The 13,392-nt window shown below is 36.1% G+C and overlaps 1 protein-coding gene across 1 annotated transcript in view; it reads left to right on the plus strand.

The window, feature by feature from the left end:
• Positions 1 to 316: 316 nt before the first annotated feature.
• Positions 317 to 13,392, plus strand: part of LOC145780264 (uncharacterized) — a 61,702-nt gene continuing 48,626 nt past the window's right edge. The window contains exons 1-11 of the mRNA XM_082591967.1: positions 317 to 460; positions 4,806 to 4,929; positions 5,762 to 5,879; positions 7,003 to 7,081; positions 7,843 to 7,932; positions 8,068 to 8,263; positions 8,985 to 9,129; positions 10,113 to 10,315; positions 10,774 to 10,933; positions 11,452 to 11,571; positions 12,441 to 12,553. Coding sequence (XP_082448093.1) covers positions 417 to 460; positions 4,806 to 4,929; positions 5,762 to 5,879; positions 7,003 to 7,081; positions 7,843 to 7,932; positions 8,068 to 8,263; positions 8,985 to 9,129; positions 10,113 to 10,315; positions 10,774 to 10,933; positions 11,452 to 11,571; positions 12,441 to 12,553 — 1,392 coding nt within the window. The 5' untranslated portion in view covers positions 317 to 416. The remainder of the gene's footprint in view (positions 461 to 4,805; positions 4,930 to 5,761; positions 5,880 to 7,002; positions 7,082 to 7,842; positions 7,933 to 8,067; positions 8,264 to 8,984; positions 9,130 to 10,112; positions 10,316 to 10,773; positions 10,934 to 11,451; positions 11,572 to 12,440; positions 12,554 to 13,392) is intronic.

The raw sequence follows: 13,392 nt of genomic DNA on the forward strand, positions 1-13,392 counted from the left end.
AATCGGATTCTCTGATACAGGCCATTTCATGCTTTGGAGGCTGATGGTTTGGAAAAATTAATAAAAAAAATTGTTTCAAACAGCCTTAATCACAAAGCAAACTATTCAATCAATTGCAACACAGTTGCAGAGAATTTTGTCTGATTTTTATTTCCCATCATTGCGTTTGCTGTGTAATAGGACCACAAGTAGCAATCTGAACTACAAAAACACACAATTGTGAACTAAAAGCTAAATCACATTTAAAATGATGAATGTCAATTTTATTTGTCTGATTAATTGCTTTTTTTTATTGTATGTTGTTGGCTTTGACAGATGCCCTTGTTGCACATTAGCTGATGAAATTGCTGTGCTAGTTGTGTTTTGTAATATTTTGTTTCTTTATTTAAATTCCTTGGTGCATTTTAATTGTGACAATGCCTAGTTTTTGGAAGTGTTTTCCAAGCTTACGGTGCAACAGGTAAGAAATTATTGATTTATTTTTTATTGTGCTGTTTAGTTCGGATATCATATGTTGCCCTTGGAAGGAGGGTGTCTAAATCCTGACATTATGCGCAGGAGATTATATTATGATGACAATTGACAAATGTATGTTTGACATGACATGTGGGGGTGAAAAAAATTGAAATTTGTGTCATTATGATGTATGAACAGTAGAGTGGTTCAAAAAAATACAATTTTCTCGGAATCTTCCTCCACAAGGCTTAAAATGTGCCATTTCCCCATAGAAGTGCCCTTGCAAAAAATTAGACTGATTGGAAGTCGTTTAAAGGTCGATCAGATTTTCACTTTTTTACCACATTCTGCCTATGTCAAACCCTATCGCACACAGGCCGATATTGTGTACAAGAATTACAGAGGGGGAAATGCCCGCTATCACCTTGAAAACCACAGCAGAGAATGAGCTAGACTTCTATATGATGCAGAATTAAACTTAGTGTGTATGTAAACAGATTTATTAACTTAACACCCAACAAAGCAAAAATCTTATTTCCATACTAAACTATCGGCAATTCGGCATCTACCATTATTATTGAAAAATACTCGAAACCGGCAGTAGTCTCATCAGTCATCACTTCAATCATTTTCATGAGACTCAGAAACAGTACCAGTACCTACTGTAGTTAGTAAGCATCCACAGGAAAAGATTTCCGGTGCCAACCAAAGCAACCCCTAATCTCAACAAAGCCTGAAATGAGACTGTGATGAAAACAGTGGCCGAATGTCATATCTGATTTAACACCACAGTCCTTGATGCTAACATTGTATTTTAATTCATTTATCGTGATATGGATGTCTCTTTGTGATAAAAGGAAAATTGTATTATGTTTAAACTTATTTAACCTATCAAAATAATTGAAGTGATGACTGATGAGACTACTGCCGGTTTCGAGTGTTTTTCAATAAAAATGGTAGATGCCGATAGTATAGTATGAAAATAAGATTTTTGCTTTGTTGGGTGTTAAGTTAATAAATACTGTTTACATACACACTAAGTTTAATTCTGCATCATATAAAAGTCTAGCTCATTCTCTGCTGTGGTTTTCAAAACAATAGGGGGCATTTCCCCCTCTGTAAGTCTTGCGCACAATATCGGCCTGTGTGCGATAGGGTTTGACATAGGCAGAATGTTGTAAAAAAGTGAAAATCTGATTGACCTTTAAACGACTTCCAATCAGTCTAATTTTTTGCAAGGGCACTTCTATGGGAAAATGGCACATTTTAAGCCTTGTGGAGGAAGATTCCGAGAAAATTGTATTTTTTTGAACCACTCTAATGAACAGTCTTTATATATGTCATGTTTAAAGTAACCTCATAGGTAGAAAACCAAGAAAAATCATTGCTGCATAGGCCAACTCAAACAAACTGTTTTAGAGTTCACAAAGTGTTACAAGTTTTTATTTTATGATTTTGATCAATTTGAGTTATCTACGGTACTATATAGGCGTCAAAATGTGAATTGTTAAGTATTCTGGATCAGTTTAGAAGGGTATGGCAATTGAGAACAGTTTTCTGTTAACATTTTTGCAGTAGTAGAACCAAAGCAAGTTTGTTCTTTACAAAGTACAAGCAGATACATATCATACTTAATTAAAAATTCAAAACTGCTGACTTAGTTCATTACAACTGCTTTTTAATCTTGCTAAACATATGAAGCTGTTCAAGCTTACACTACATTTGCAGCTCTGAAACTTAGATGTAAAAAAAAATTGTATTCATTGGTTTACTCCCCAGGTTGCAACAGATCAGTGAAGTTGTTGACAAAAATTTTTCGACTATTACTCATGTATTTATGCATCTTGATTACTCACCCTTACTAGCCAAATGTTCAATATACAAGAACAAGTGTATCTGAATTTTTACCCACGGTTTTTAACAAGTTAGCATTCTAAGTCGGGTACACAACATTCTGTCACGGCCAACGCAATGCTAGACAACTGTCCGGGACATCTCATTGTAGGGTACAATAGCCCTGTTGTGGTCGACTTGTCGCAAGACCACTGACTGCATACAACCTGTTGCAAGACCACTGACCACAGACGACCTGTCGCAAGACCACTGACCGCTGAGAACTTCCACAAGGACTTTATTCTTGGATTGTGCCGATATTTCATGCAATATTGTCTAGACTTTTTGTTGATGTTACTAATCCTGTGCTTCCTAATCACAGCATTCCAATACATTGTTTTATTTGAACATTTTGTTCAAATAAAACAATAAAACAAACAAAATAAAACAATTTCTAAATTAGATGAACATCTGTTCATCTATTTTAGAAAAAGCAACAGAATAACCTTAAAACTGCCAAATCCAATGCCAGTATGGTGCGAATGTTTACAATATTGTAATGTAACAAAGCTTTGTTTATCAATCAAAAAATAAGTGCACCTGGATGTAAACCACACAAATGATGATGTGGAAATCTTCATTAAGACATAGTTTACAATCAAGTAAATGCAGTATACACAAAAATTACATCTTGAATATACCGTTACAGTACTGAATCTCTTAACTCATAAATAAACTTTATCCTAATTCAATTAATTTCATGGCTTGTGAATAAATGAAGTATAACAGTAAACTTATATTTGATGGCATATTGGCATACCTTTACCTTGATGCAAATTGAAATTGTCTAGAGAAAAATTGTGATGGAAATGAAACATTGCCAAGTGAAAATATCGAGCCTCCTACAAGTCAGAAGTTGTGAATGGCAGTTGAGCAAGCGACAACTGAGCTAGCAACATTTCAGCAAGTGGCTGAAGTTGATAAATGATGAAACTGGGAAAGTAACAATCTGAGCAAGCAAAAACATGACATGTCACAAGTCACCAAGTTCAGTTTAGCAAGTGATGACTAAGCAAGTCCGATGCTAGGTGAAAATCTCATGTGCTGACTTGACAGTATCTGAAATGTAATTGCTGAGTTTAAGCACTTGCTGAATTGACGCATGTCGATTGGTCTGATGACCGAAAATATTTGCACAATGCATCATGATATACTGAATGGTAAAGTACAACTCACGTCAAGTGAGCTTGCGGTATGATATCTCTGCAACAGATCCGCCACAGTCGTCTTGCGTCAAGTTGGTGCAACAGAGTGTTTTGATCTCATGCAAATCTATGTTTTGGTCATCAGGATCATGTCAAAACATTTTAAATTTACAAGCCATGAAATTTATTGAACTGGGATAAAGTTTATTTGTGAGTTAAGAGATTCAGTACTGTAACGGTATATTCAAGATGTAGTTTTTGTCTGATCAAAAAATAAAGAGCCTAAAATGTAGATGATGAAATGTTTAGCAAACGTTTCGAAAACTAAACTGGCTACTTCTTCTACGGCTATGCTATTGAATAAAAAATTTCATAATTATTTTTAGTTTTGCACTTTTGCTTTCAAAAGTTTGGTTTTCGAAACGTTTGTTGAATATGAGGTTAGTATTAACATTTTGGGCTCTTATTTTTGGTCAGATTGACTAATGACTAGACATTCCAACCATTTTGCTCCTACTTTTCATCTGCTTATGAATTTTATTTCATCTTGTTAACAGTATAATCTTGTCACTTTAGATTGTAATTACAGTATATTAATCTCTGAACTTTTTCAATTTTTTGTGTTATCCTACTAAATCTGTTAAAAAATGCTATGTTAGGTTTATATTGGTTTATATTATTTTGCATATTCACTGAACAGTGAACATTATAGGCTATCATTTTCCCACCAAAACTTCCTTGGTTTTAACATACTACTTCACAATTACCTTTAGAATAAAAATTAGGAAAAGGTTTAACCATAACTATTTAGAGATATGGCCTTATTTGACGCATTCTGCAGAATTTTGCCAACTTCTGATAAATGTCTGAAATGCAATTTTCTAAAAATTATATTTTAATGTCTTTACTGTCTAGTGTCTATCCTAGTTGACTAAATGGTTTTAACATTACCAGGCGTAGCAAAACAAAAACAATTTGATTTATAAAATTTTAATCAGACTGTTGAATCAATAACAGTTGGATTGAGTGATTGGAAGTTTTTTAACTTTATCTCCTTTTCTATTCTATTTCTTTTCTATTGCTACCCCAAGGCAACAAAAAGCTTTTATATCATATCATTACAAGTCAGCAAAAAAAATCCAAGAAAATTTCAGTTGGACAGTAGCAGTAACGGTAATCAAAATCTGTAAAATGTAATCAGGCCGCATCGCTAGGTTGCCGTACGTGGTTTCACTAAAATGAAATTGATTTAACCCTGCACAACTCGACTTAATTTTTAAACAATTACGAGGAGTATGCTTTGCATCACAGACAAATCGACACTGTTGACAAACGTCATTGTAGTCTGCTGATAGTACCTGAAGAAGTTTTTCGATATTCTGCAACTTTAGAAGAGCTGCTTTTAGACTCCAATCAAATTTCTGCCCTGCCAAAGGTAAGTTACCAGAAAACTTTGATATTTTGAATATTGTATTTTCAAACTAGCTTTTTAGGCAAAAAAGTAGTCAAGTCTCTTCAGTTATTTGCAATGTGATTAAATACCAATTTCAAATTTGTATGATGGTTTTAAACTTGGTATCAAGCGTGAGTCCCATTTCTAGTCAGTATGTAGAGTGTATATATATAAACGTTGATTTGCTTATATCATGAGCGAATAGGTATGTGAAAAGTGTTTATGTTGATTGACAATTGGACATACTGTAGTGTATACTGTATAGTGTACATTATGTAGAAATGTGAAGAGCATCGCATCATGTTGCATACAGCTTTATACAACGAAGGCACATTTACCTGACTTGCAAAGAGACTTACCCGAATATGCTGTTACTCCAAACAACAGATAGGCTACTAATGCTGAGTGTTATGAACAGTTCGATGTGCGTTTTTGTTTGGTTGATTGAATCTTTATCCTTTTTAGACTGGAAAAGCTTCTTGGCAGTTTCCCAATAATTTTCCCAATCCTGGCAGTTTCCCATACTTGTAGAGGCTTTGAACCACTGACGCAGGGCCGGTCACCGAGATTGACAGAGTGAAGTTTCTGATTGTTGAAGTCTTAATGCCGGGGAATTATTCCATCCATTACATGTCGCTGAATGGAGAGCAGTTCTTAACATGTGTTGCTCAAGCACACACCTCGAGAGTCGAACTAATGCCGCTTGATCTTGAGCATCCTTGTTCTAGAAGTCACACGTTAACCAACTGAGCTATCGGGGCGGACTTTTGCAAGATTGTTGGGCTGTTGTTTACTTGTTAACATTGTATTTCAGCAATTTTTTCGCCTTGTAAAACTACGAAAGCTTGGATTAAGCGACAATGAATTGCAACAACTGTCTGATGAAATCGCTCAGTTTACTAATCTGGTTGATTTTAACATCAGTAAGAATGGTATGTTCATAAAATAGCTCAGTGATCAAAAGTTAAGAATGGATTATTATTTTTGATTGTGTTTTTTTTTCAACCAAAAAATGTGTAACTTTTGTTGGCTTGAGGTACTAGGGCCGTTTTTCCGTATATGTCAATTCAACCGAAAAAAAGGCATTTTATATACACTTATATAATATATTCCCATTGCAATGGCATCTCGTAAGTAGACATTAGACAATTTTGTGAAATTTGTCAAGAAATTTAAGGTGCCATATTGTTTTGTACAATAATTGTTACATTGAGGTAAAATATTAGATTTGGTAGTTTTAACCTACTCACATCATTGTGCCTCATTTCAGCCAAATCAAAGAGGGTTGTGTTTTACCTATTGATTAAATTAACGTGGAATAATCCACTAGTGCCATAGAATCTCAAATTCCGTCCAGTCGTGTTAAATTAGATTTTAACGTTTAGGTGTCTCTTTCTGAGAATTTTTTGGCAAATTTTGATTTTGCTCTGACCAGAATTTATTCCTTGGCATGCAATGCTGATAAAATTTCTCATTTTGAAATACCACGTGAAGTGTCGTAAGGGTTTAATATAAAAGGTAACCAAAACCTTCTTTTAGATGCACAGCAACCATGATTGAGTTGTCCTAGTATAGCACCAATAACTTTTTTTTCTTGACAACAAAATTTACGCCTCTGTAGTAACTGGCATTTTACAATTTTCACTTTCTCACGTCGTTCTGATTACCTGAATCTTGTCGTTTGCTACTGCACCAGGCTTTGAAACAAGACCAGCAACATCGATCGTTTGTGTCTTGCTCAGCGCAGTAATATAACCTTTAATGTTAGAAGGTCTTCTTTTATAATAATGTTTATCCAATAACTTCAAACGATTAACTTCAACGACTTGGCTTAAGTTTTTATGCTGCAAAACTACAAGGGTAGGTTTCACAAAAACTTTTTTAGTCTTTTTATGAATAATAAGTACGGATTGATTTCTAAATTTCTACAACACAAAGCTATTCTTTAATAAGCAACATCATGCACCATTTGGATCCAAAATATGATTGTGTATTTGAATCAACTGTGGAAATAATGTAACGCTTTTAACGTTTTTTTATTTTTTTTTATTTTAGATCTTACAGAATTGCCAGAAACCATCAAATTTTGCTTGAATCTCGAAAGATTGGATTTGAGTGGAAATCCTTTAACAAAGTATATCTGCTTTAACTTTGTGGTCTTCATTTCCATATCTTTAATATCTTTTGTTGCTGCTTAACAGTCTGTCAAGCAATGGTATTTAAACTATGTGAGTTATTTGGCGCGGACCGCAATACTACGAATGAACGAAGCTGCATTGTTAAACCACTTTGGCTTTGGACAATCCTGCTTTGTCTGATGTCAACCGCTTGGGCAATTGAATATAATTTTTCCTCTTCAGACTATCGATTTTGTGAATACACAGAATTATAATCTGCAAATTTGTCTGGGTTTAATTGTAACACTGATCTTGCAAGTGCCTCCCCAGACAGCAAAAGCTGCCGTTTTTGACATCTTTTCAACGTCTGGTGACGGCAGAATGCTAAAACGACATCTTCTACTGGCTAGGATGTAGTCACTAGTCAAGTTTGATTTGAGTGGTCGTTTCATAGCCACATGTTCAACATTTTACACATTAAATTGAGTAAGTTACATGACATTACTGCGAGTTTCTTGCTCTACCATGAAGCGAAACATGTTATTTTGGTTTTACTGGAGTTGCTTAACAGCTATTTTTAAATCAGAGCTTTCTTTTTTTAACTTGAAAATCTACTTTTTCGTATTTTTTTGTTGGATTATTGTTTTGGCATTTTTCAAGTTGTCTGCTGAACGTTTTAGTCAGCTATCTACTGTATTTACTGTATGCATGGTTTCTGTAGTGTACTCCCATCAACAATGCATTATATAAATGCGTTTAAAATTTAACTGTTTTACAGGCTGCCGGACAGCATTTGCCAATTGGCTGGTCTTCGTCATTTGAATGTGAACGACATTTCGTTAATAAGACTCCCGCAGGACACCGGAAAGTAACTATTCTTGCTAAAAATGGTTCAATTATTATATTTCCTCTCAAATCGACAGTTAACGCAGCAGCGGAGTCGCTAAGTGTTAATAACTTTTTAATAAAAACTTGTCCCTCCATGAATTTGTTTGCTTTCCAGGTTGCTTAGGCTCCAGACGATTGAGTGCAGAGAAAACTTATTGGCGTCGGTTCCCAACTCTCTGTGCAACATTGTTGCTCTCGAGCAGCTGGACTTGGGAGCAAACGAGCTGGAGGTGCTGCCAGATAATGTTGATAAACTGAAGAATCTTCATGATCTGTGGCTAGATGGAAACCACTTGACATCTCTTCCTGAGGTACAGATGAATCAGTACGCGTGGTTCATTGGGTTGAGTAAGCCAATTACGTTAAGCCAATCACGTTAAGCCAATCTTGTACAATATAACTTGCTTTTCATAATTAGCAAATGGGCGTTTTTTTAAAATTTGTTTTCGATTCGAAAAGCATTTCAAATGGTCCCCCCTTGAGAAAATCCTGCGTACGCCACTGTCTGCAGTATTATCATCAAGCACTTAATGAAATAGACTTTACTGGGAAAAGCACCTAAATGAGCGAGCCCCGCACCTAAATATCCTAACACCACAGTATACGCATCTGGCAGGCACCTAACTGTTTGCGCCTAAAAGACGTGCTCTGCTTTTTCGTGCCGGACAAGTCAATGAAAAAAGCAAAATTGAAATGATGATTTTAACTTCCTTTATGGATGCTATTAACAAAATACAAGTTTAGAGAGTTTTCTTTGTTGAACCACAAGAAAAATAAAACGAAGCAATACAACAAAATTTTTCTTGTTACAAAACGAAAATCCACGACGGTTTTAGGTCATGTGCCAGGCAAGGGCAAGATGACATGGCCTACAGCTCAAAACGTTTGCGTTTTTTTTTTCTTCTTTTCTGGAGAATAACAAATACCGTGTTGTTGCTAAGTATCTTTAACTTAATTAGGTATTTGATGACGTTTAGTACTGCCCAACTATCTCAGCAGTATTTGCATGCTCAAAAGTTTTCTTTTATTTAGAACATTGGAAAGCTGAGAAGCCTGGTTTGTCTGGACGTGAGTGAAAACAACCTCATTTCTGTTCCGGACTCGATAGGCGACCTCACGGCTCTCACCGACCTCACTCTGTCGAACAATAGCTTAGAGGAATTACCCGACTCCATAGGTAAGCAGCACCAGTAGCAGATGTCGATAAAAACATCAAGAAAATATTTCTTTCAGTCCAGTTCGGTTGTTCAATCACCCCGAATATGCTATGTTGATTTTGCATGATCGCTTCGCTGAAATATTTATGAGGAGGTTGATTGACTAAATATCATTTGACTGGCCGAGATAGAATGAACGCCGCCACGCATCACAATTGCGTGGGCGCCTCTTCATTATTTGAACTGCTCCAAGTCTAACAATCAGGCAGTTCTTTGTCTTTGTCTGTTTGTAAAATTGTGTAATTTAAATGACGATTATCCAAGCCTGGAATTATTCAAACACATCTTGGCAAATGCAAAGCACAGGACAAGCTTTCGATGGTTGACGCGATGATTGGCTTCCTTGCCCTCCCGTACATAATGCTTAATTCTGACGCTGGATAGCAGGAACTAAATGAAGAATAAATTAATAATACATACACTCAACAACGCCAACATCCTCTGCTACATTGCTGTATAGTATATGTGTTATTATTGTTTGTAAATATCCACCTAGTCCTTGTAAACGTTTTTTTATTTCCTCTGTAGCTTTTTGAAAAATATGTCCCATGTTTACCTCGCATGAAAGCGATCATTTTGTGAAACTTACTCGAGATGTGATAAAAGGCTATTAACGATCGTTGATCTAAAAAAAAATGGGGTTGATGAATTACTGTTTTACTTTTGGAAGCTTCACTTTACACAATTATCTGCTTCACCTCACAACTTCCTAGTGTGTAATCTAAATCAGGATTTTTCAAACTTTCTTATTGTGCGATCCCATGTAAGAAAACATTTTTTTATGCTATCAATTACAGTGGAAACTACCCACTGTAGGTTCACTTTTAACTTATTGGCAACCCTACATAGTTTGGGAAGCCCTGTTCTAAATTATGTCATTTAAACCAGCATATCATCGCATTGCGTAAATAACATACCATAATGAATTCGATTTTCCATGCAGGGAATCTGACCAAGTTGTCGATCTTGAAAGTCGATCAGAACAGTCTCAGCCAGCTGACTCCGTCGATCGGCAAGTGCACCAACATCACGGAACTCATGCTCACCGAGAATCTTCTTCCCGATCTACCACCCAGTCTTGGTCTTCTGCAAAACATGATAACGCTCAACGTGGACCGGAATCAATTGGAATACTTTCCGAAAGAGGTTTTGCATTGAACTTTTCACTCGTATCTAAACGAATAAAAGTTGTTATTTTTACAACGTTCCAACGTCCTTCGACGTTGGAACGATCTAAGGATAACAACTTTTCCATTCTGGAATAGAAGAATCAAGCGATCTGGTCGTAGCTTAAATTTTCAAACAATCGATTTCTTCTAAAGCGTTTAAAATAATGGCATTGTGTTGAGAAGGCTATATTTATGGTTATCGTTTGGTAAAACAATGGGCCTTTTCAATATTACTATGTGAAAAGTGCAGGCTATTTAAACACTTGCTTGCGTTTTTTCCACACAATCTAGCGAAATGGTGTGAGAAGATGGCTGAATGACATTCCATCAGGTCATTGCACATTCCAGAAATTTTATCATAATTCAATTATATGCATCAATAATTCCATGCAACAATCAAGACAAACATTTTGTTTGCAATTAAATTTCTCACAGTTGGGGGACTGCCAGAAGCTGAACATTCTATCGGCTCGAGATAATGTTCTCAAGGCTTTACCAGATGAACTTTCGAAAGCAGAAAACTTAAGGGTTCTTGAGTTGAGTGGAAATCGTCTTGATCATCTCCCCATATCCATGGCATCTCTTAACCTGAAAGGTGATGATTAAATCAACTGTGCGTTGTTGCGTTTCCATGTCAAGTGCTTGTGCTGAATAAATAGCAATTGTGGTGGTTTCACTTGATAGTGTTGAGAAAGTGCTTGTGTAATACCCGGCATACACCAACTGCTGCAGTGCTAAGATGCTGGTAGTTGAACGCTATGTGTTTTTGTGTTTGGACTGATTAACGTCACAGAGACAAGGCGTACACTCGCGCACTGCGCTGTGATAACGCAGCACCTTTTTTTTTATTTTGTCTAGCAGAGATCGTATTCACTTCGTAGCTTTGCGTTGTTTATAAATACTGAACAACTTGTCGTTTTTCAATATATTTCTCTCTACGCTGTTCAACCTGCGACGATTAATATACAGCACAAGACGTTGTCAAGGCAAGCCAAACATTGACTTGTCTGTTGCAAGAAATCTGTCAAAACAGTTTTCCGCTTCGCATGCAGGGCTCTTCTGTAGGTTTGTTCATATTGAATTAGCTGTCACTGTTTCTTTTCTTTGTAATAGCATTATGGCTGTCAGAAAATCAATCACAACCGCTGCTAAAGTTCCAAAAAGAAGACAGAGGAACAGCAGGAGAAGTTTTAACTTGTTTCTTACTTCCGCAGCAACCTTCACAAAGCATGGGTGCGTAAATCTACACATATTTTTAATTCAGTACCATCGACACTGCAAAAAAGTGCTCAATGCCTAGTAAAAAACCAAACACAGCGAATCAGGCAACATCCCATACAGTATACTTGGGTGATTAGTAACTATATTGGACATATTTTAATAATACATTTTAATTAAAACTTGTTGACTGTCAGTTAATTAAAAGCAAGTAAACACGTTACGTAGATCCAAACCTGGTTTAGCGTAGGCCGACGACAATACTCGTTTCGTCCTCCATTTCCCCATACAGCTGCTTGAACGCAGACACATCACCTTAGGCCAGTGTTTTCAACCTTTTTTGAGTCACAAATCACTTTATACATTAATATAATCATGCGGAACACCAACCGAAATTTTATAATGGTGCAATAAAATAAACAACACAGCAACAATTCATCTACTTTTAGTTTTTTGTCAGTGCGATATCTGGGCCTGTTATGATGTTTACAAAGTTGATATTCAGGCAGAAATTGCAGAAGACATACGCGAAGCTCGTGTAATTTTGATTTTCGACCAGTGTTCCATAGAACACTAATCGAACTAATAAATTTCTTGCGGAACACCGGATGATTTTTTACGGAACACCAGTGCTCCGTGGAACACCGGTTGAAAATCATTGCCTTAGGCTTAGGAGATTGGCCTTCAGATGACACTTTGTGCTCACTTACAAGTCTTTTGGTATTGGCTTGACCCGAGGATGTCGAGCCCAACTTGTGAAACGTGCTTTCTCTATTAATGATTGCAAAACATTCGGTGTAATAATTTGGAAATTTTTTAATAACTAGTATTTTTTTCTGACGTATTAAGGCAATACCATTCCATTATGTCCATTTCTTGTGCAGTGAACTTACTCAACGGCAGCGTAGCCACTCAGGATGACTTAAGCAGCATCGGGAAGCAACAAAAAAGAATTACTTTCCATGAGGAGCAACTTCCAGACATTGACGATGAAGGCGTAAGTTTTATTGTAGTTTTGTTGCGGCTAGCAAATGATATTACAGCCTACCATTTGCATAAACGGCTAAAATAGGGTGTTCCAAAATTTCACCACTTTTAAATTTCAAAACGAGTACCTTTTTTTCTGATGGAGTTTTGGCCGCTGATTACGAATCTGGCATTATTTTTTCATTATGACGTCATCTTGAGGGTGCCCCACGCGATTTTTCGCGTTTTTTCAATATCTCGAAAACTACTTGGGCTAGACGTATGGAATTTGTATCAAATGATGCAGAATATACGATTTCCTATCTCTACTTAAGAGTGTTTAAAGTCGTATCTGCTTCAGAAAAAAAGTTATTTGAGAAAAACACTTTTTTATTGTTTTTATATCCATATCTGTAATCTTCGAGCTGTATGACAATTACAATTGTGACGTCATTTGCAGGATGGGTTCAAATTTAAAAAGCGTCTCTACTTTTAAATTTGATTTTATAACCTGTAGTCGTTCTAAGTCAATATTATACAATACTGTACCATATTAAGTAAAATACACCGCAATATTATAAAAAAATATTAGCAGCTAAAGAGCCTAGATAGATTGGCCAGGAAAAATCACATGCTAAGAAAATTCCACTGACATAAACAATCACGAGTAGTATAATCAGAAATAAAAGAGCATACAGTATATCCCACTCAGCTGTATCTTAACCAAAACAACAAACTGTAAGCTAACATAACACTAAAATGATTTTCAACGTTCATGATGGTCGTCTGCTAATTACAAAGAAACGCACGGAAGCGAGCATCTGTCTTTCCTGCTTGTGATGGGTTATCGATAATCCTGTTGTTAACGAC

This window comes from Aplidium turbinatum, chromosome 11, assembly GCF_918807975.1.
Source record: "Aplidium turbinatum chromosome 11, kaAplTurb1.1, whole genome shotgun sequence".
Taxonomy (NCBI): domain Eukaryota; kingdom Metazoa; phylum Chordata; class Ascidiacea; order Aplousobranchia; family Polyclinidae; genus Aplidium; species Aplidium turbinatum.